Source organism: Coturnix japonica, chromosome 14, assembly GCF_001577835.2.
Source record: "Coturnix japonica isolate 7356 chromosome 14, Coturnix japonica 2.1, whole genome shotgun sequence".
Lineage (NCBI taxonomy): Eukaryota > Metazoa > Chordata > Aves > Galliformes > Phasianidae > Coturnix > Coturnix japonica.
The window spans coordinates 770,282-794,671 of NC_029529.1; the positions used below are offsets into that span (position 1 = coordinate 770,282).

Sequence of the window (24,390 nt, forward strand, 5' to 3'; positions counted from 1 at the left end):
AAAGATTCACAATATATTTTTGGAACATAGTTTCACATGAAATTAGTACGTTTGCTGTTGCAAAGAGTTAGCTGGGATTCCACTTTCTTTTAAGAATTATAGACTTGCTTGGCTGTTGGCGGTGGTGAAATTCCTATAGCCAAAGATTCACTGAAATACACTGTGGCCAGTAGAAAAACTGCTGTTTTCCAAACCCAGTTTTCTATGGCTGTTATTGATTACTGAATGTTTATCTTAGTTCTGGGCAAGCTGTTTACTTTTATCTGAATTTCTGCTTGTCCTCCTATGAAATTTTTTAGTTTGGCAGAGACGCAAATTAAAGGCTTCAGAGGAGGAAGAGGCAGCAGAGCTGTTATATGTTGTCTGACAGTGCTTTGTTAAACAATCAGCAAAGTCCACAAAAGAGCCATGTTTTTATGCTTGTCCTTCTATTAAGTGTGCTCATGGAAAACGCTTTTATTTATGTATTTAAGCTGCCAGAGGATATATAGCAAAGCCAGAGCTCTGCACAGGGGAACTACACTGCAGTTTTTAAAATAAGACAAACCAAAAGATAAGACAGAACTGAATATTGAGTTCATAGATTATCAAGTAAAATGTAAAATTAAGCAGCTATATATGAGATTAATATTGCCTGTTCTCCCAAGATGTCGTCCAATTCTTTTAATGGCCAGGGACAACTTGAAACTGTTCTTTATTTACTTATTAATTCAGTAATTCAAAAAGTATTGCAAAGTTCGTGCTCAAAAAACAACGCCAGACACAATGTACTGCACATCTGTTCTATGTCATTCTTCCCTAAGATAAAAAGTAAGACATTAATTGAGTTTCTTATCAAATGAATGTAATTTGTGCTGAAGAAACTGAAAACAAAACACATGAAATTAGATTTCTAACAGATAGATTCCAAATGGAGAGCTAAATAAAAATACTCAGAGCAATACCTGCCAAAAGCTTTTCAAGTAGGAAGCATAAGATAGTTACATGATTGTGCCAAGAAAACAACAGAGCACTTGAAGCTAACTGGAAAGGCACTTCAAAAGAACTTCAATCCTCTGCTTATGGATTGGATAATGTATTACAGCCACTTCTGTGTACAGACCTAAAATGCAAAGCTGCTCCTCTGCAGAATAAAACTGATGCTTACTTTATTGCTCCTTGTGAAATAAAGAAAATGAGCCTGCGTGTCTCTGCAGGTACTGACTGGGAATTGATCCTTCATTCTTCTCATTTCCTCTGACAAATTTTATCTTTTATTGCAACAGAAAGTACAAAGAATATTTTGAAAACAGTGAAGTGCAGCCAGCGTTCTTTTCAAAGCTTCCTCCTCCACACATTTTCAAGCTTCAGATAAAGTAACATAACTTTGGGAACCTTCAGCTCATGTTTACTGATGACCCAAAACTTGATTTCACCTGATGTATTTGCATCTGGTAAGGATGAGGTGCTTTACCACAACAATTCTGACAGCATTAAACAGTCATCATCAGAACAATTATCTTCAAAACAGCTGAATTTGTTCGATGAGAAAGAATTGAATAACTGTTTTCATAATATATTCACTGCAACTTGTTGACCTGCTAAATGCTTGTTTGAATTTAGAAGAAAAAGTCCAGAAATAATATCATCTGTATCTGGAAGTAAAAGGTCTGTTCATGTGGTGTAATCCTTACATGACTTTATGAAGTGGTCAAGTGAAGAAGCTGAGATCTGTTCAGATTTATAAACTAAAATTTAAAAACACAACAGGTGAATAACACACGTGGTTCACTGCCTCCTTTGGCACCTGTGGTAAAATTGGCAAGTCTGAAAAAGTTTTGTATTTCGTGTAGTTAAGGTCCTATGTAGTTCAAGATAATTAATGTAAGAAAAAGGTAATACGCTGTGATAAGGTGATTATTTAACACCGTAAGTTTCAAGCAACATCATTTTCTGAAAGATACTGACTTTTCCACTTTAAACTGTTGTATAGTGTTCTTCTCATTCAACTGTTCCTATAAAGGATCACTAAGCAGTTTGAATTATCTGTTGCTGTCATGTTAAGTTCAAAAAGGATCAAAGTGACAAATTATGAAAGATTATGTAATGAATAAACTGAAATAGCAAATATTTTAAATTATTTTTAGCTGAGACTTTATAAAAAGGAAATGTAAGAACTACTGACAATAATTTTATTAATCATTAATATGCTCTTTCATATTTTCCTGTTTTCGTTGGTGTGGTTTATGATAGATACTTTCACTAGAAGACCAACTGGGTGCATTTTTAAATAATAATACTATACCTTGAATAGTCCTTGTAAACTTGACATCAAAAGCAGTACAGTATGATGAGTTACAGCACCTACACGCCTTTCTTTAGAAGGATTAGTCCTTCTAAAGTTTCCTGCCATTTCTTATCCAAGTCCAGCAAATAACAGATACTGAGTGGATAATGGACAGAGCAAACACTTTGGAAGTTGGTTATAAAAACAGAGGTATTTATATCTTTAGCCTGTTTTTCACACAGCACGGACTCGTGCAGCGTTTCACTGACTAAGCATGGCACACTGAATCTTTCCATTCAATAAAGCAGTATCAGAACCTTTCCTACGTGTTTCTTTTCACTCAGTAGCAATTAAACAGAGGTAGTTTCTTACAAATACACTGCATTGTATGTGGAATTCTCTTTGGTTCAGTAACATGAATTTTGAAATAATGTAAAATCAGACATCCCAGAGACACTGCTTTTAAGAAAGGGGGGAAAATATTCTCAGAAAATGGAAGTTCCTTGCAAAGTAAAAATCGGCAGGAGTTTGGCTGATCAAGATCTTGGGAAATATTATTTAGCTTAAAAAAAAAGAAAAGGAAAAGAAGGATCAAAATCACTATACAGCTTAAATAGCTTGTGAAAGCTAGGTAGCCTGTTTGCAGCTTTCAGCACATTAAGAATGGACATGACAGAGTTGAGTTCAATGAAATTTTATTATGTTAGAAGACATCTTGGAAGTCCTGGCAGGAAAATAATACTTTAAAAAAATGCAAAGTCTTTATGGCATTTGGTACAACTTGTAGGTGAAATGATACACCGTGCTTGTAACAGCAAGGGAACAAACTCAGGAAAGTGCAGGCTACTGAATTGTACCTCCTCAGTAATACTGTAATGGTGGCATGTCCTTAGCAAATGCTATTGAAGATTATTTCTTCTTATTATTTCTTATTATGTGACTGCTTTAATACTGTGTGCTCATTCTGAAAAGAATAGGTTAATTTTCCTATGTTGATGTTTGACCTTCATGAAAGGTTTTTCTGAGAGCAGTAATTTGTGGACTAAGATTTTCTTTGTGTGCACAAGATTCTGACTTCACACAGAAAACTCTGAAGGGCTCAACTCAGTAAATAACAGCATTTTTTCTGAATATGGTGTTTTTCTGTAACTTCAGTCAGCTGCTTCTAGTGTAGGTGCAGTGTATCCAGGGTCAAAATTTAAGGTGACATTCTGAGTGTTGCTTCAAGCAGATCAGTAACAAACAGTGGTAAACCTGAATGACTGGTAATGGTACATTCCATTCTTTCTTTAGCTATCTGTAACCTCTCTCTCCTTTTGTTTAAAATCAGTAAAATCATATAATTAATAAAATCTCCACTTATCTCTATATAAAAAAGAAAATCAGAATGATAGGGTAGGATCTTCGAACCAGGAAAAATAAGTGTTCATGATACTTCCTTTCAGTTTATTTGTTTTTCATGTATGTTGAAGGAGAAAAGACTTCTGCAAAGCAAGCCGCAATCTGAGCATTATGTGTACAGTGCCCTTTCTGAGGGCTTCTTTTATGTTTTGTAAATCCTTTATGGTTATAATTCTTTTTACTCGCAACAAATATCAACAGTACTAATTAAGAATAATTGTTGTAAAAATATTTAATATATACTATTAAAATATGATATTAAAATAAATTACTGTTTTGTCTTAGTGAGACTAGAAGTAAATCCTGTATGAGTAAAAACAGATTTTTGATACATTTAGATGCAGTAATTAAAATATGAACTGAGAAGTCAAGGTAAGAAATCAGTTTCTTAATTGATACCTTTCAGATGTGCCAAAATGTGTGTTTATAGCACAGTTGTGTACATGGAAGAGTCCTATTTTTGTCATTTCTTCTAAAACTGTTTTGTGAACAGTCTTAACTGCTTCACATGTTTTATATTATTCAGATGCTGTGGATGTTTTTAATGTTTCTCTTTTTCCTTATATTTTTTTAATACTAGTATCCACCTTTAACCTCTCCAGTTCCTGAATTCCTTAAAACTCCTCCCACAATTGAACACGTTGCACGTTCTACTGCTACAGCCACCATGACCACAAGTACTGTGTCTGCAGCAAAGCCCGGGCCAACATTAGTGAAGGTACATATCTGAAACAGTGGCATCTGAAGACAGTTCTTATTCTGTTTTGTTTTTCAGTGGCAGAAATACATTAATGATGTTACAGTATCTGTAATCAATGACAACTGCTTTTAGTGTTCAGAATATACTTTGCTGTTGACTGAAGCCATTGGTACCTTAAGAGCAACCGTTAAGACTTGTAAGGGCTGGCTGATGATTTCCAGAGGTACTTACAGTGTAGTTAAATGAAGTGTTGAAGCAGAATGATGCACTACATTGTGACTGAATTTTTTAAAAATACATAGAGATATAATATTTTATTTTTGTAATTGATTTTCTTTTTTCTACTGGAGAAATTAAATCTTCTATTCTAGCTTTGTGTGGGGAATAATTTAATAGGAACAGAGGAAATGCATTTGTAATCTGCCTATAGCCAAACTAGTGAACTGCATTCCTCCTTTTTCACAAATATTTTGGTAGCTTCTTTATCGTATGAGAATAAATCACTTAAGTTACTGTATCCTTGTATTTGGAGATCAGAAAGGTGCACTCAGTTCTATTTTCCTCACTGCCTTATCCAGCAACATGGAAGATTTTTACAAGTACAGTGTGAGAAAGGTTCATTTTGGATAACGTCTGTCTTGTTTCAGCTCTGTAGTGATTGCATATATGTAGACTTCTACCTAACTACATGAAAATAATTTTCAGAGGATGACCTCTAATAGCCAATTTCTAGTATAAATTTGGCTATTTCTAGTGAAACTTTTTACCAACTTGCCTCACTGTGTGACCTTAATGACAAATTCAGATATTCCCCCAAAATAAATGACTTGTGTAATAATTGTGCATAGATCAACGCAGGATTTCTGCTTTGATGCCTTCTGTATGAATAGGTTACTGCCTTCAACTTGTCACTTAAAATAATTTTGAAGATCCTGTAAAGGAAGAGCATTTTACCAAATGTACAGATATTGCTGATAAAAGCGGTGCTGAAAGCTCCATTAGAATAATCCTGGACTTGATAGGACGGTCTGTCTGTGATTTTAATCTAGATCTGTAAGTACTTCTGACCTGTGGCTGTTTACAGATGGTGTTTAAGTTATTATCTTTCACATGTATGAAGTGTAAGTGGCTTTGAACTTTGCTTCTTCAGAAGAATGTCTCTTTATAATGACAGGTCATGACTAGCAGAATCCTTTAGCTTCATTTGTGCCATGTACTAACAAAATATTCACCAACTATAATTTCTGATGGCTGCTTCACATGCACAAGTATAAAATAGCTGTAGTACGTTACCTTTTCAAGGTTGATGACCAGTCCTTTTGAGTGGGATTGCAAGGACAATTGTATTCAGCAGCTCTCTTAGCAGTAATTACATTCCTGCGTACGTCATATTTGTGTCTTGCATAATTGCTCATAAATACAATGTCTCTTATAGTTCTTTCAATATTTTCCATCCGTAATCAGCAAAGCCACCCAAAGAACCCAAATGATAAACATCGGAGTAAGAAATGTAAGGAACCTAAACCAAGGGTGAAAAAATTGAAGTATCATCAATATATTCCACCTGATCAGAAAGGTGAGAAGAACGAGCCACAGATGGACTCAAACTATGCTCGTCTGCTACAACAGCAGCAACTGTTTTTGCAGCTGCAGATTCTGAGCCAACAGCAACAACACTACAACTACCAGACAATTCTGCCTGCTCCGCTGAAGTATGTGAAGCTTTGTTCATGTTTGCTAAGTGTCTTTTGGAGGCATATATGCAACAGTTGTAGGCTTTGTGCCTTAGAAGTAAACGTGTTTTTCAAATGTTACAGACAGATGGAAACTGAGAAAACTTAAATGGCAACATGTGTTAGTGTGGGTATTAATTAACCTCAACAAAGTGATGAGATAGGTACTTCTCAAAATGCCTCTGAAGTCTGAAAAGCTTATAACAAGTGCTATTTATTTTCAGTTTGATGCATATATGGAACTCAAAACATGTATGTGAAAGCAAGAAAGTTTAGTCACCATTTGCACACAGATATGATTGAAGTAGGCAGCGCAGACAGCAGCTTTTACAAAGACATGCATGTTTTGCTGTTTATTTTGTCCTTCTATATCAGTTCAACTCCTGCAATTTTCAAGTAAAATAAGTCTTCGTAATTATGTAAAATGTGGATGTTTATAGCCTCAGGTCTAGTGCTTCAGCACTTCTAACAATGAGAAGTGTACTTTGTTTTATAGATAGAAGCAGTCAGAAAAATAAGTCTTTCAGAGAGTTTCCAGCAGCCTTTAGCAGAAAGAGGAGCTGGCTGACTGCAGAGTCCCATTCTCACCATCTAAGACCATCGTTCTTTTCCTAGAAGTGCGTACAGTGCAGTGTGCCACAGTCGCACAGCCCTAAATTCAGGTGGCTTTCAACTGCTGTTTTTTCTGTTTGTTTTTTGGTTTTTTAATGAGATTTCACCAAATTTTCTTTCCTCCACAAACGAGGCTAGAAAAGTAAAAGGATACCATCTGTGGTTATATTTATAATCACCATGTATCCTAACATTTAGACTAGAGATGTTTTTGCCTGCTTACCCACGCTTCTTATGTTCTGTTTTCTGACATTTCAGAAATGTTTCTTCCTAAATCACTTGAACAAAATGAGCTAATTTATGGTACCTAGTGTAAACGGTGGCATTTAACATTTTTTTTAACAATTACATTGAGATCCTGATATGAGATTCTTCTTTATGAGGGAACCACTGACTCAAAGCACATCATCTTCACAGTAAAGTCCCTTCACTTTGTTATTACTGGATGAAGACATTGGACTTGCATGTAGGGTTGGTACATAGATTTCACTATTATGGGTTTTTTTTCTGACATCAAACAGGAAAGTAATTGTCTGCCCTAATTAATGATGAACTAGTATAAACTATTTCTGCACTCCACAATAACCTTAAGGGATACTATGACAATAATATAAACTGTGAAGCATAAATATGTAAGCTTAATGACAAATAAAATATCAATATAGTATTCTCTGTATGTTTTCTTCTCTGTGCTGTTTTATTAAAAGTATTTTAATGTCATATCACGTATATATTTTTTAGAAATCATTCTTCATTAAGTTTATAGAATCACAGCTTCTTGACTGAAAAGAATATAAAATATATGTATTGTATATTACGTGCGTTGTATACCTAGCATTCACATTATTGTCTTCATTTTTCTCATCTCTTGAAGGCCACTGAGTGACAAACAGAATAACAATGGAAACACACCACTAAATGCTTTGAACAACAACACATCAACATCAGCTGCAAACTCAACGAGACAGAACAGTAATGTTCTTAGCCGGAAACCAGGACCTCTGCCTTCAAGCTTGGATGACTTGAAGGTAACAAAGAGACATTTTTCCATTCCTAAACATCAGGAGAGATCATAAAATATAGACAGTTGCTATCAATAATAAGTCTAAATATTATTTACCAATGAAAAGCATATTTTTCTTTTAAATGTTTAGTATAGAGTAGTGAGGATTTTATACACAGCTCTTCTGCACTTAAAATATTTGTTTTGTCCTCAAAAGCATGTATTATAACAATGACATTTATTTCCCAAAGAATTAGAAAAGAATTTCAGACATTGTACAAGGACCCAGTTTGATACGTTTTATAAACTGAGGTGTGTTTCATGTGAGATTTCCACCCTGACAGATTTTCACACTGGAACAGCAGTTTCTTCGTGATAGTTTTAGTACTTCATTGAAGAGGTTTAGTTAAGAAATAAAAACAAAAACATGCCCTAATAATTATATATTCAGAGAGGTCAGTGCTCTGAAGTCTGCACAGAAATAACACTGCTAAGGAGATTTTGTCACGAGAGTTTAGTGCATCATCTGAAAACAGACACTAAATTTCATAAAAGCTACAAATTGTAACTCTTTAAATTCTAATGTGAATGTATGTCATATGATTCATCCTTCAGAAGAACACTTACAGGACTTAATATTAGGACACAATGAAAATGATTCTGAAGAGGCTTGTGGGGGTTTAGGTTAAGATGCTTCTCAGTAGCAGCGACACAGGTGAACTGGACTGGAGCACAACAGTGGGGACATCTAGTGGGCAGTTGATATGTTTCTCTCTGCTTTGAGGTGTTGGGGTTTTGGTTAGGTGAGTGGTTTTTGAACTTGAAAGAGGAAAAGATGTCTTTCTGAAGACAAGATCCTCAGGACAGTAGTGTATTTGCGTATGTTAACGTTAATCATTTCATATGAAATAAGTCTACATGATGCAATTCAAACTAGTGTTTGAAATAGCTTTTTGAAACTTTTAAGTTATGAACTGTCAACTTACTAATACTTCAGTTAATATTTGAAGTTCTGCTTTGTGGTAATTAAAGTTCTTCTCGTACTTTTTCTGCGTAATCTATTCACACTAATGTGATAACATCAGCTGTACCTGCTGGTGATATTCTTGACACCAAATCATCTACTTCGATTCTGATAAGAATTTAGAAAAGTACTGTTAAAATCTTGAAATGTTACCCTTGCTGTAAGTCTGTCAGGGATACCAGATGGGGATGGACTGGGGTAGAGAGGAAGGGCTGATTATCTTTGTTAGGAGGACAGTTAATCAAAACTGCTGTGGTTCTCAGAAATTTGCTAGTAAGCATACTGGAAAACTAAGGACACTTTTCTTAGCAAAAGCTAGATCAATTTTGACTGCTTATACTTTTTATACTTGTGAAAGAAACCCAAATGGCACATAGCTGTAACTTTTTAATTGATAATTAGAAAAAGAGCCTTCTGTGTTTGATGTGTCTATTGAACCATCTAAACAACCTGGTAAATTTCTGATAAAATACATTTGTCTGTCTTGGTAGCATAACAGCGGGTTCAGCATGCCAGTAGTCAGAGCCTTTATTTGTACCATTGCTGGCTTTTCTTCAGAACATGTTAACCCACAACTGAAGCTGTACTTTCCGTTTCAAATTTTTAGTAGATATGAAAATTCATCATAACTCCACAATTAGTCATTGCGCAGCAGCTGAACACTACAGAGTTTTTGTCCTTTTAACCAGTGAAAGTAAGTTACTGGTAGTGGAAATGTACTCATGGATTCTGCATGTTTGCATGCTGTTAGAACCCAGAGAAGTAAATAACTAGTGAATGTGTTGAAAAATATTTTTCTTACTGAAATGTTACAAGGTAAAATGTACACTTATTTTTATATAAGAGTTATTTTCTTTGTTTACTATCATACCTTACTTTATTTCAGGTAGCAGAGCTTAAAATGGAGTTGAAGTTGAGGGGATTACCAGTGTCTGGAACAAAAACAGATCTTATTGAGCGTCTGAAACCCTACCAAGATCTTAATAACAATGGAGTCACTACTTGCAGCTCTGTTACAGTCACTACTTCTACTGGAGTCACTGGTAACACAGGGGAAATGGCTGTGGCATTTCCTGTTGCAACAGTAAATAAAACAGTGGCTAATCCAATATCCAGCTTTCCTCCAGAAAAAACAACTACTGGACCTGGCTGCAAAGCAGGAAATGCTGAAAATGTTAGCTCTCCTTTGCCTATATCTCCCTCCCCTTCAGAACAATCTAATCTAAGCACAGATGATACTGGTATGGCAGATACTTTCACAGAAATGATGACCATGGTGTCACCATCCCAGTTCTTAAGTACTTCACCACTAAGAACAAATACAAGCGATGATAATCAGAATCGTAGTAGTGGAAACATCTCAAGCATGGAATTTGATGTAGCAGAAAAGGACCGCAAGCTTCAAGAAAAAGAAAAACAGATAGAAGAGCTCAAAAGGAAACTGGAACAAGAACAGAAACTTGTGGAAGTTCTGAAAATGCAACTTGAGGTTGAAAAAAGGGGACAACAACAACAACAGTCTCAGACTTCTGCTAACTCAGCTGCTTTGGAACAGAAGCAACTCAGTGCTGCTGTCAAAGATGAAAATGCTCTTACTGATTGCTCAAGCACAAGTCAGTCTGTATCTGTAGCCAGTCATCCTTTAGGACAGTCAGTATACACCACTGGACAGAATGCAGTTGCCAAAAAGGCAGTTATCATCAAGCAAGAGATACCTGTGGCCAAAGCTGACCCCCAGAATGCGATTTCTCAATTTTATGTTCATCCACAGAGGCAACCACAAACAGCAGTTGTTGCCCAACCCCAAGCTTTACTGACTGCCCAAGGAACTGCACAGCTGCTCCTTCCACTGTCTATCCAGGGACCGAATTCTACCACTTCAGTGCAGCTACCAGTTGGAAATATAAAGCTACAGGTATGGATGTTTCATTTTTCACCACTAAAACACATGCCAATATTTTCTTAACTAAATGTAGATTGATAAATGTGTTGCTTAGAAGATTAACTGGTAAAAATCAGGCTTGTTTTTGCTTTAGTGAAAAAATTAGAAACACTTTAAGAGCCAACCTGTTTATAACTTCTAGGAATTGTTCTCAAACAGTAGTTGTTTTATCAAATACTCCTTCTGTGCGCAGTTATTTTAGATATATAGTACCAAATAACAAATTCCACCTCTGTAGCTCAAAACAAACAAACAAACAAACTCAGCTTAAAACCCAGCATTTTATTTCAAGGTATACCTGCTTCAAAAATACATATTCAAACTTCATTGTGTTCTGGTGGCTTATTATATTTAAAAATATGAATACTAGGTTGCAGAGCTCCAGGGGAGTTATAAAAAGAAACCATGTTTTCATAAGTAATATTTCCAGTCTGGTTATAAGGTCATATCACTGAATAAATGCAGCATAAAGCAGAATAGGATATAAATGTAGAGCTACAAGAGAAATCTGACCAGGTTGATTATAGTCTTGATCTGTGGTAGAATTAAACATACACTTCCCAGGGCAATGCTATTGCCTGCTAGCTGGATGAAATCACCTACCACTCTCATGGTTACAAAGCCAGACTGTTTAAGTTCCAGTGTGTGCTTGATGTTATGGCATATTATGGGTTTGGGCTTTGGTGCTATAGTATATGTACAGTCACATTTAGTAGCCCTTATGAGGACTGTGAAGTTGTGATGGCGTTGGAGCCTACCATCTGCAGTGTAAGAGCTACCCCTCGTAGCTACCCACCCACACAGATGTTTGTCTAAATTGTTTTGGAGTCCTGATAGAATTCTGTAAAAACCTTAAGCAGCTTTTTCTGGTGTTTCACTTCCTTGATACTGCAGGAAGTTTTCCTAACTTCCAACTCAAACTATCTTTCCTGGGGCTAGATGCAACTTGCCTTTAAAAACTGCAGTGATATTCTTATAACAGCTTTTTTTTACGTGATAGAAATCTTGTCACATTGCTTCATCAGTTTTGTCTTCAGGGTTGCTAAAATCCAGTTTTTTTCATCCCTTATTGGTCGTGCTCTCTTTATCTCCTGCTATTTTCATTGCTCTCTATTGGGCCCTCTCCAGTTTGTGTTCATTGTTCTTAAACTGTGGTGCCAAAATAAACAACACTGTACAGCTGGAGCCTACCAGCACTAGGGAGAAGAAAATTATTCTTTCCTGCTCACAGCTCACATCAATACCTCTTGGAATACTATCCCACAGCTATTCTGCGTAACCTATGCAAACAGATTTTTACATAATGTAATTTACTGTGAGATACAAATAATGTAAATATTTTATCTTCATCCTTTAGGCTCAATCACAAGCTGGAATACAGACCCCATCACAAATAGCCGCTCCTATTCCTTCCTCTGGCCTGGTCCAGACAGCACCTCAGATGCATACTCCACAATCAAAGCAAAACACCATCACGCAGCATGCACTTGGTCAGACCCAACAAATCAGAAAGGTTTGTGGATAGCAATAAGCACTAAGAGATGTACTATCATGTATTCTAACTCTAGGCAGCACTTTTACAAACTTGTGTGTCATATGTGTCATATACAAGCTCTTAACATCTCTGTACATCTTTGTATGGAATAACATGGGCTAGTAATTCATTCTTTTTCCAACACTGTTGTCTGTGCAGGGCTACTTTTACAGCTGCAAGCAAATACCGAGGCTAAAGACTTTTTTTTTTGTCTTTATGGTACTCTTATAACACACACTCCATTCCTTCTCATGCCTGGCACAAGTGGTATAGCAGCTATTCCAGTCAATTTCTGCTGTTTGCCACCATCTCAAAATGGAGGATTATTGTAGATGTTTCTTCAGAGAAAGCTTTAAGCTATGACTACAGATGTTCATGCTTTCAGTGCTCCCACTTTCCTTGGTTCATCCTCAGTGATGAAGAAAAATATAGACTCAAGATACTAGGGACAGCAGTTCCAAAGAGTCAAAACCACTCCACACCTCGAATAATTATCTTACTGAGGAACATAAGGAATAATGCAGAGATTCTCCTCTTCCTCTGTATGCAAAACTGTCAGTTCTGAAATTTCTCATTCCAAAACAGATGTGCAGCAGCACTGGATGCACAACCCAGTCATGTTCACTCGGTGACTGATAACAGCACTAAACACTCATAAGAAAGAGCTTTCTCCTCCTTTGAGCCTCATCTGGAAACTAAGAGATTAGTTTAGCTTCTTTATCAGTGCTGTGGTCTCTAAGGTTCTAGTGACTTAGGAAAACAAGGTTTTCCAGTTTGCCCCATAGGAAGGATAACTTAGAAACAACTAACATTTCAAAATGAGAGGATAATTTTGATAAGTTAGGTAACTGCCAATCTTGCTCTAGACAGCTCACTAGAGAAAAGGGGAACACAACTAAATGAGCATTGTTGCTCTCCAGGCTGCCTGTTCAAGATGTTTAATTTTGTGGGCATTGAAGTTATCCTACTGAAGCCAGAACTGTTAGGGCTTGCTATGTGGCTAATCTTATCTTGTTGACTGGATAGCTCCCATACATAAATTTTCCAGTCATCCTTAGGTATGTACTCATGCCAGAAGTTTCCACTGTCATCTTTTACATAAGAAAACTGCCGGTGCAATTACATTTCTTTTTTTTAACATCAGAATGTAAAACACTAATGCAGTACAATAGATCAGAACAGCTTTCATGCATTCAGCATTAGTTCTACCTGTCTTCTGTTTGCATTCATGAGCCTTAGATATTTCAGCAGGCATATTGAGCCATTACAGCTGGTGGACTGTCAGTAATGCTGTTCATTAATGTAACGCTTTTTAGTGAAGTTAACCTTCCTAATGATAATCATCTCCATTAATAGTTGTTTTCCTAAACTAGTCTCTCTTTAATCCTTTTAGACTTTCTCAAGGAGCTTACATTTATATGCAAACCAGCTGATGCTTGCTTCTACTATGTGCTACACACATGAGCTTTCTCTTTGCATGCCAGTTCCCAAGTGTCCCTTGTTCAATTTGTTCATTAACAAGGAAACATCTCCACAGCTGTTCAGCTTAGCTGGAAACAGCTGGAAAATACACATAGATGATCCATATGGCTAACAAGATGCATTAATCCCTCTCACAGCAGACATCTTTTGGTGTTAAAACTCAGCTCTGCAAAGCTTATCCTACCTTTAACTTCATCCCTTACCTAAGATTTTTCTCTCACTTTTGCCATTAATGTATCTGTGTGATACTGAATTTAAAAGGGCAGCCTTATGCACTCAGATTGCCCCTTAAAAAAGGGCTGGAGGGCATGTCCTGTGAGGAGAGGCTGAGGTTGTCCAGTTTGGAGAAGAGGCTGAGAGGTGAACTTCGTTGGTCTCCACAACTTCCTGAGGAGGGGAAGTGCAGGGAGAAGCACCGCTCTCCTCTCCCTGTGAACCAGTGATAGAACACGAGGGGATGGCACAGAGCAGCACCTGGGGAGGTTCAAACTGGACATAAGAGAAAATGTCCAGGCCATGAGGGTAGTCAGACACTGAGACAGATTTCCCAGAGAGAGGTGGTCAGTGGCACAACCTATCAGTGTTCAGGAGCCATTTGGGTAACACCAGAAATTAGTTCTTTTTGTTGACTGCCCACTTAGTAGGGAAAACACACATACTGTATTAAACTGCTCCGTATTCCTGAAAGTATTTCAGAAAAATTAAATTATACGCTATCGTGCTTCTTGGAGAGTTGAAAGGAAGTGTTTTATTTATCTGGAGTGTATGAAAGCATGGCCCCACACAAAGTTTCTGTCAATGTATTTGCTCCAGCTTTACAAATTAATCCACCAGAGCGTAAAGCAGGTACAAATAGCATTCCCTTAATAGGAAAGTTAAGCAAGTACTTTTAAAAAAAAAAAAAAAAAAAAAAACTCCCCAAACCTTGTTTGCTTTAAAAAAAAAAAAAAAAACTTTTGAAACTTTTTAATGTCATTTACCCAGTTGCAGTAATTTAAAAACTGAAATATTAAGTCTAATATCTTAAACCTTTACAGGTTTTTCCACCTACCACATCAACTACAGTGTTTTCCTATCAGACCGCGCCGGTTACAACACCTTCACAATCTTTTATTAATAAAACATCAAACTCTAACATTCAGAGTGGTAATAATCAGACTCCCTCTGTGCAGAATGGACCTGCTCCTCCTAATAAGGTAAGAGTAGCCCAACAGTACTCCACAACACAGTTCTGTTTGATTTCGTTGCTCTTAAATAACGGGTGACTATGTTGCAGTTCACTCGAGAAAAGATGTTTGTAGATTTTAATAGTGCATATATGTGTGTTTATGTGAGAAAAGCTTGATTTTATTCCTCTGATTATACCATAAGTGTGTAGGTTGGTATGACAGAACAAGATAATCTGTGCATCTTGATACATTTCCATTTCATTAAAATGTACTGTTTTATTTACTAATAATACTGTACTATTTTGTTATTTCACACAGCCTGGCTCCCCATCTCAAGCCCAGTCTTACACTGTTCAGCAGCCCCTCTTCAACAACACAGTATCCAAGACAAAAGACCCTCCCCGTTATGAAGAGGCAATAAAACAGACCCGCAATATTCAGCCATCTCACCGTGAGGTAGTTCTTTTTACTTGTTTAGTCCTTGAAAAACATTCTACATTTTTTAGAATTATGAAAGTCGTTGCTTAGTGTAGTTTTTTCTTTGGTCTCAAGATTTTCTAATGTACTCCATTAATATTTCCTAACTGCAGGACTCCTCTTGTTCCTTTTGATTAAATTAAGAGACACATAACTAACCTTTAGATTCACCAGCTGGTGAAACATACAGTTGGGATCATGCTGCTGTCACTGCTTAACAATAGCTGCAGTTGTTCCACACTGAAAGAGGGAAAGTGTGTTAATGCTTTCCAAAGTGAGGAAACTTGAGGAAAATGTGTGCAAGCGTTCATGTGCATACAGGCAAACATCTACATACTTGAGTACACATTTCCTTGAAAGGACGCTCTATATGGTGAGCTTGGTGAATAATTCAGCAGTCTGTATTGATTTATTGTAGATCCTTCATACTGAAAGGAAGTTGTAAATAAATCTAGTGAGCGCACAGTTCATGTGTATTAGAACCATCCCAAAAGAGACAACTCTGATTTAGCATTCGGTGCTGTCTTTATGGTGGCAAGTGTGCAGAAGCATGGGTGTCTAACTGCATTTATTATGTTCTTGGCACATCTAAGACATCCTGACAATGAAGGCACAAATGACATGGGACATACTAGAATGCCATACCCCTGGAGAAGCAAGTGTGGTAAACTTAAGCAGCGCTTCAATGCATCACCTTCAGGAATCCCACTCTCACTCTCAAAAAAGATGTTTTCTGTAAACATAGGGACTTTGTTGTAAAATAATTCCCCCGCATCTTCCCCTGACTTCTCTGTGTGTTTCCCTCATCTAAGTGGTTAATGTATCATTAATATGCAACTAATGTTAAAAAAAAAAAAAAAAAGAATATATTTTGAACATATCAGGTGTTCCATATATAGGTTTCGCTTGCTGTGTTTTTCCTTCAACAACTGTTAAAGAAAGCCAAAGCTCTAAATGGTTTGGGCCATCTCAAGTTTCATAACATTAACGTAGTAATTGAAATAAGCTTGATAAGTGACCACATCACTGCCAGCTAGCAGAGCGTCTCTCCGCAGGCCCTTTTTCACATCCCGTGTTTCCTGAAGACAAACTGCTTTCACCAATGTTATAAAACACAGCTTTAGTTCTGAGACCTTCCAACAAGTCTCTGCTAAGCTTGAATGTCTGTGGAGCTTGTTTATCTTTTGCTTAATGTTCAGACATTCAGGAGATTAGTGTTTGAAACAGGTAAACAAAGTTAATTAACACTTTCTCTCCACTCTTAAAAAGAAACACATGAATCTACAACTAGTAAATATATATATGTGTGTGTGTGTGTGTGTGTATATATGTATATATAGTATGGTGACTATTCACAAGTTCTCTGTGAAGAGAAAGCAGGGGGTACAGACTCATAGTCCAGCTGCTCTTCCAAGTATTTTCCTGCTGCAGAGGTATAGCTATTCCCCTTATCTCCACTTTTCTGCATCTCTCTTCTAGGTAGCCTCCATGAAATCTGTTTTTCTTTTCATATTTTTTTCCCAATCCTTTGGTCTCAAACCAATGGGACAGATTATAGGTGTCTCTCCAAACTCTGTTTTCTAGATACACAATTTCATACGAAGAATTTTAGTGCTGATCATAGGGTTGGTACTATTTAGAGAAGCAAGTATCTCAGTCAGCTTAGAAACTTAATACTACATGAACAAGAATAACACTTTTCTCACGTATTACAGATTTCCAGCGCACACAGTCAGCAGATGGATGATCTTTTTGATATTCTCATCAAGAGTGGAGGTAAGCCAAGAAAAGTTTATGTGATGTATAGAATAGAAGCTGGTAATAAGAACAGTATATTAATCAAAGAATTGAAAGAATTCTTCCAAGGACAGGAAATATCAAATCTGGATGAAGCCAGTACTTCTGAAGGTTTGTGTTAATTACATTTTAGAGAAGGCAATTACCAAAACACATGCAGTCAGTCAGCCAGCTGTTGAAATTCTCTGCTGGTAAATTATCTCAGGCAGACCATTGCTACAGTCCACACAGCATTCAAATGATTAAAAGAGCACCTTAGGTTTGCACAGGCATATTTTACCAAAATTGAAAACTTGCACAAATTCATAATATATTGAAGTAATACCATAAATAGAATAAGAGTTGAAATGTTATGATCTTAACATTTCATTAAATACAACCTCATGTTAACAGCTCTAAGGATCAAAGATACGTTGTTGGGAAAGCTGTGTATGAGCTACATAGAAATATTAAAGACAGAGATATTAATTCTGTGTCAGTTGAAGTAAGACAGCTGTCATCAGGGAAGTAAAATAACTAAACCAATATTCAAAGTAGCCTAAAAAGATGTTTTCAGGCATAATTAAGCTTTGTAGACTAAGAAGCCATTACAATACTGGGGGACATTTTGACGCCAAGCAATTCAATTAAGTGTTTTGTACTGCTTATACTTCTTATAATTATCTTGACAGCAGTGGATATCAGAACATAAATAACTGACTTTAGTCATACTTCATACGTGTAGGTATTTTATCTTCTATAAAAGAAATTGCAGATTCAGCTGAAGAAAATGGAGAAGATAGTGATAGTGTAATACAGGTGACTTGTGCAGTGAGCAATTCCTTCTAAATTCACAGTTGTCTTCAGTGCTTTTGTTGGAACATTTCATTGGTAGTTAGAGGAGCCCTACTTCTGAAACAACGGATGCGTGAAACATGAGGGTGCTTATTGAAATATTCACTCCAAATATTACATTATTAAACCTAATTGATCTTGAATGTAACAACGGGTCTGTGCTTGTCATCAGAAAAGCAAAATCATATTCTGATCATGAAGAAGGAGATAAGTATGCAGGGCTCTTACATTTACATAAGCACATTCTGCACTGAAAAATGTTTCGTTTATTCATGTACTTTACAATACTGAGAGGATTCCTTTCCCAGCAGTTTTGATTTAATAGCTGCTTTTACACAGATCTTATAAACATGTTTTTTGCTCGGAAAAGTGATGCAAAATATCAGGTTTATTTTTTCCATCAGAAACATCATCAGTTTTAGGGGATTTATTTGCATGTTCTGGTCTGTCAGTATTATTGAAATGTTCTACACCTTACTTTGGACTCCATTCAATAGAAGCATTTCTGGAATTTATTTGCTGTGTTTCCTTTTACTGTCACTAATTTACATGGTCCTTTTGACAGAAGAGTGATTTTAAATTTTAGAATTTTAAATTTAGAATTTTAGAAGGTTATAAAATTGTCCTAATGGTATTAATTGATCTCAAAGAGTAATTCATCAAGGGTGACGTTGAAGTCAGCAGGGACGAACTGAAAACTGGTTCAGGTATTCTGTCCTCAGGGAGGGAATGCGTTGGTTCCATAATTATTTTAGTTAATCAGAAGAGTTATATATAATATAAATAAAACTATTTATAAAACTGTAAACTATACTTAAAACTATAAAAACTACTTATCTTTAAAACTCTAAATTATAAACTGGAGGTAAAGTTGAGATCTAAAAGACTGTTCATTCTGATAAAATTATTCTTATCAGCTGGAGTATTATTGAAAGCAGAACTCTGGAACCTGACATACTTTGTTGTTCACAGAGTATCTGACATACTTAGTCTGATGTATGTCTTACTCCATTGAAGTTCATTGTAGGCACACCTTCAGAGTAAGTTGGCAAAAAAAGAGTAGTTGTAAGTGTGAAGAAATGTCACTGTCTATTCTGAATTCAGGTTTGTTGTTTGTTTTTATTATTATTATTACAGAGATTTCCCTTCCAATAAAGGAAGAACCATCTCCGATTTCTAAAATGAGACCAGTAACAGCCAACGTCACTACAATGCCAGTAAATACAGTGATATCCCGCCCACCACCACAGATCCAAATGGCCCCTCCTCCTGTGTCCTTGGAACCAACAACCAGCTTGTCTATGAGTCTGGAAAACCAACTTGAAGCCCTCTTGGATGGAACTTTGCCACCAGGTAATGAAATTCCTCAATTGACAAGTGGTAATGTGGACCGAGAGTCGTTTTCTTTGATTGAAGACCTCCAGAATGATCTGCTTAATCACTCCAGCATTTTAGATCACTCTCATTCACCCATGGAAACATCTGACCCACAGTTTACCACTAATAGTTCTTGTCTATCTCTTGACCTTCCTGACACAAATTTAGACAATATGGAATGGCTAGACATTACAATGCCCAGCTCTTCATCTGGACTCACTCCTCTCAATTCCACTGCCCCCAGCGTATTTTCCACTGACTTTCTAGATACTCAAGACCTACAGCTGCACTGGGATTAAGCTGAAGCCAATAAGAAAATGACCTGGAAATCTCTTTTTACTGTAGAGATCCTATTACACTATTCTGATTTGCAGTTAGAATAAATTACGATAGAAATGTTTGTAAGAACAAATCACAAATGCTTGAAGGTAATTCTTTTTTGATGTTCACGTTTACAACAGTGAATTACTCCATGCTTCTACCATTAATGCAGGTCAGGGCTCTCTGAAAGCTGTCCTTTACAAGTCAAGAAAGGATGATTGTACTTACTGTTTCAAAGCACGACGAGGGAAATGCATCAAAATACGTCTCTGACTTTGTAATGCTTAAATGAACAATACAGCGTGGTTCATCTTAGAGAAGAAAACACAGGAGAGATTTCAAATGTCCTTACTGACACAGCGAGTAAATGTTTGAGGGAGGTTGAGATATCACTGCACTTCATTGTTCCTGTGGATAGTCTGAGCCAGGTTCAAATTGAATTGTGAGGGCAAAGGCAAGTAGAAACACTGGCTGGTTCAGTGAAGCTTCATAAATCTAGACTCTTAATTTGTTCAAGTTGTCTTTATATTTTGGTTTTGTGGCTTTTAAAACTTCCCCATTCTTTAATCATGAGGGAAGAATTTTACCGCATCCAAAGGGATATTAAGCGTAACTGCGAGAAATTCACTGTAGCTTGGCCAAGTAATATTGAGAACACTGAATTTTCTATTACAATGCTCTGGATTTAATAGCTGGGTTTTAATGTATATCAGACAGTTATTTGTATACTCTTTTAAACTTTGTATAGATTATTTTTGTGAACAGAGGGGAACAGTGCTCTGAAGAAATTACCGTAATGAATATAATATCTTAATTTGTCATTGAGGATATTCTTACTTCATTGAATACACTATCGCAGCATCTTAGAACATTTTGAGGAAGCAAAATAAGTTTAAATGATGCTGTTATGCTCAATGATCCTACAAACATCTATGCAGGAACAGTACCAGTGCCCCTAGTAAAAGGTGTTTGTAGGATTGAGCTGAGTTGCAGGGGACAATATTGACAGGAAATCGATCATTTCCTAAAAAACACTTTTATCTCTTGAACAGCTCTGTCTACCACTACACGACATCAGGGAATGTAAACAGGCTCAGTAAGAATCCTAAATAGCACACACAGAAAACTGTAAAAGGCACATGATCAGGATATACCATTCTGTGGTGAGAAGGTATATTTCATACGTACAGATAACAATAGAATCCAACTCTTACTGCATAATACAGCGCATGAAAATTTTTAAAGCCATGAGTTGTTGTTTCTGAGTCTGTTATGTGAAGTCAGGAAAAGCAAACAAAACAATGCTATAGCATTAAGTAAAATACCTGGAAATTCTGCAGTGGTGTTTCCCATGATAGCTGTTAAATGTTTTTACGGATGAGGCAGGCTGATAAAATTGGAATTTTTCCATATTAGTGTGTTTCTAAATTAAGACTGCTCTTTCTTGAGCAGTGAAAAGGTGATGTTTCCTAGTCTGAAAACTGATCTTATTTTAGAACTCCTTCCTCCACCAACCTTCAAAAACAAAATTCGTTGAAACTAAGTTAAAAATGGTATGAAGCTTAAGTAGCAAAACACAAAGTACTTACTAACCACTTAGCAACCTCAATCATGTTTAAAAATTAAAAGAAATAATCATGTTAATATCAAACCAAATACTCTTGTCATGAAATGTTGTAGAATTATTTGTAAATTCCGCATCTCCAGATATTCCATTGGCTTCAGGTGAAATACTGGATTATATTACAGATTTGGGGTTTAAACTGGCATCATATCAGCTGTCAGCACTTTAAATCATCATCTATTTTCAGTAGTTTTACAGGTCAGGGTTTACTTACTCTGAAACCAAGAACAGAAGAACAATCTACCAATATTTTCACAACAGAAGCTGAAAGACATAATTCTTTATTCTTTCTTGCTGTGCCTACTGTACTTGAGTACAATGTCATGTGTGGACTGTTTGCCTTAAATTTTGATGATCTCTGACTCTTCAATAACACTGAGTACATTCAGTTTTTGCATTCCTTTTCATTGTATTATCTTGGGAGGTAATACTCTGAGATTCAAAGTGCCCTCAGCTGTTACTGGAACAAGAATTAAAGACTCTTGGTCTGATAGGAACAACGTTGAATGGAATTTATGTAGTCCTACAGTACCGTCAGCGTAGTGTGTGGTACGTCATGTACTGTACCACATACGTGTAGTTACAATTACAATTACCCCTTCTTGACCCTGCCTTCTGATTAAATAAGAGGCAAGTAAATTAATTGTTAGAGAATAAATTAACCGAGAACGATTGTACTGTCATTTTTTATATGCATGTAAATATGCTTGAAACTGGCAAAATCATCTTGCTACAAAACTATTCGCATTGGCAGCGTAGAATGTTAATTACTCCATAGGAATCTATGTGCAGAAATAAACCCAAACTGCTGAGATGTGTTGTTAGCAGTACAGTATGGCTTTCTGCTCTAAAAGTCTATTTGGGATTTGGGGGAGGGGAACAAAAACAAAAAAACAAAACAACAAAAAAAAAGTTAAGGGATCATTTTAGTTTTCAAAGTACAGATATTCTGGTGTGGGGGATGTGTGATTACTTCTTTTGTACATTTGAGGGTTGTATGTATTAAAACCTTATATATGATGGTTTGCTACAGCCATTGTTCTGAAATGTGATATATTTGCCACAGTTATATACAGAGGTTATGGCAGAAATAGCTTTTGCTTAGATTTGTGTGTGTGCATGTTTTGCATTATAATTTTTCTTACACAGATACAACACATCTTAGAAATTTAATCACGACTGTGCAGTTTGACTGTACAGTACTGAATATTTCTCATTAGGAGAACAGTTGCAGAAGGAAGCAGTGGCACTAAATTTGCCATACAGTGACTGCAGTATGCTAACAGAACACATCCTATTGAATCTGCTGTTACTAAATTCTTACGAAGTAATTAAGAATATCATTTTATCAGTGTGAAATTCAAAAGTTGGTGTTTACAATTCTTAACATAGAAGGAGCTCAGGTGTGTTTTACAGGGCTGGTATTAATCAAGAGGAGTCACATCCTTCAGGTAGTACAGAAATGGTATTTGTTAATGCACTTTTAGTGCCATACAGTATCACATAAGACAAGTAAGTTTACAGGCAAAATTTTATTCAACATTACAAACAGTTACAAATCATTGTCATAAACTTAGCAGTTGCATCTTAAAAAAATTAAATAAAACTAGTATATTCAATTGTTCTTTACAGAAATGTAAAGTATAATATGAATAAATAATTCAGTAATGAGAGCCTTGCAAAACCAGCCCATGAAAGAGCTGAGGCCATGTTAGAAGCAATCACTGTTTAATACTGAAATATCTTTTCAAGGCATCTCTAAGTTGACCAACAGGAATTATCTTCAAGGAAGCAAACGATCAGAAGTTTCAATATTAAACTTCTGTTACATAATCTCAAACATTCTGATGCCTGAAAAGTGTAGGCACCATATTTGGAAACCAAGCACAAGCTGCTGAACTGTTCTTAAGGCGGAGAAAATGCAGTCGAAGAATATAATTAACTGGAAAGGCATTATGTAATGGAAACACAATAAAGCTCACCGATGTATACAGTTATTTGGATAGCATCTTCAGTGTATTATAAATTTAAAGCAAATTCCATTAAAACTGGAAAAAATATTCTTCCACCTATACCTACTAAATGTTTTGTTAAATCTCTTTTTATTGTGGCCTATTAAATTGCTTTCTGATGATTCCTAGGTTGTAATAGAAGTTTCCATTTGAGAGAGATGTGGAATTGAGTTGCATGTAGTATATATGTGGCCAATAAAGAACATCCATTAAAAACTGAAGCTGAAATAATTTCAAATATTCCTTCAATTGTGATGAATAAAATGCAAAAGAAGCAACACCTATGTCATTCTGTAGTGTCTAAATACATAGACTTTTAGGTTAAAAGTGCATAAATGCATATGTAGAATTCTAGCCAAAAAAAAAAAAAAAAAAAGCTATTTAAGCTATGAGAGTGAAATCTCAATAAAAAGCAGGGAATGGTTAACAACTATACAATCACACTATTTTTATAAGAAGTACAGTTCAGAGATTTAAAAACAGCCTAAAATAAATTATAGTGATATAAGAATTTAAATAGGAACCAAAGCATTGCCATTTCTATTGCCAAAGAAGGCACTTTGTATTTTGAAGCATAGGAAAGTGAATCCCCAAAAGTATTACATGTACTTTTATAAAATTAAGGATGTAGATATTTTCAAAGCAGATTTTGATGTTTAAGAGTACAGAATTGTTTTTGTTGTTAGAGACATTTGTATTCAGTAATAGCACAGGCTTTTTGCCAGGTAGATTTTTTTCCACAGTACTGCTTGCAGTAGAAATGACGCTAACCCCAGGAGGTGATTCTCTTCTTATTTTCACAGTCATAATTATGTCTTAGCATCTCATTTTGTGAAAAGAAGAAGATATTACCTCTTCCCGGGGCCCTCTTCAGTTAAGCACTACTTTACTAAATGCAAATTATGGCAATCAGGGCGTGGTTTATGTTTTGCCTTTCTATAAGAAACCATGATGCCTTTGTATTTGTTGTTTGCACCCCTAAAATCAATTCCATATGTTTGAATGCCATATGTTTTGCACATTGTATTGTATATATGTAATGCATACTGTATTTTTATATGTGTAGTACATTTGTCAGATAT

At 36.0% G+C, this 24,390-nt stretch overlaps 1 protein-coding gene across 7 annotated transcripts in view; it reads left to right on the forward strand.

Annotated features, from left to right (window-relative positions):
• The window catches only part of MRTFB (myocardin related transcription factor B), a 69,324-nt gene extending 45,631 nt beyond the window's left edge, over positions 1-23,693 (forward strand). For 3 of the 7 annotated variants that reach the window (XM_032447733.1, XM_015876467.2, XM_015876468.2), the window contains 9 exons: positions 4,248-4,385; positions 5,832-6,079; positions 7,587-7,740; positions 9,626-10,654; positions 12,039-12,194; positions 14,735-14,893; positions 15,185-15,322; positions 17,059-17,119; positions 19,112-23,693. In XM_032447733.1, coding sequence (XP_032303624.1) covers positions 4,248-4,385; positions 5,832-6,079; positions 7,587-7,740; positions 9,626-10,654; positions 12,039-12,194; positions 14,735-14,893; positions 15,185-15,322; positions 17,059-17,119; positions 19,112-19,650 — 2,622 coding nt within the window. In that variant the 3' untranslated portion in view covers positions 19,651-23,693. Of the gene's footprint in view, positions 1-4,247; positions 4,386-5,831; positions 6,080-7,586; positions 7,741-9,625; positions 10,655-12,038; positions 12,195-14,734; positions 14,894-15,182; positions 15,323-17,058; positions 17,120-19,111 lie in introns of all 7 variants that reach the window. The other 4 variants (XM_015876464.1, XM_015876465.1, XM_015876466.1 and 1 more) reach the window with 3 other exon arrangements.
• The last annotated feature ends 697 nt before the right edge of the window (positions 23,694-24,390 follow it).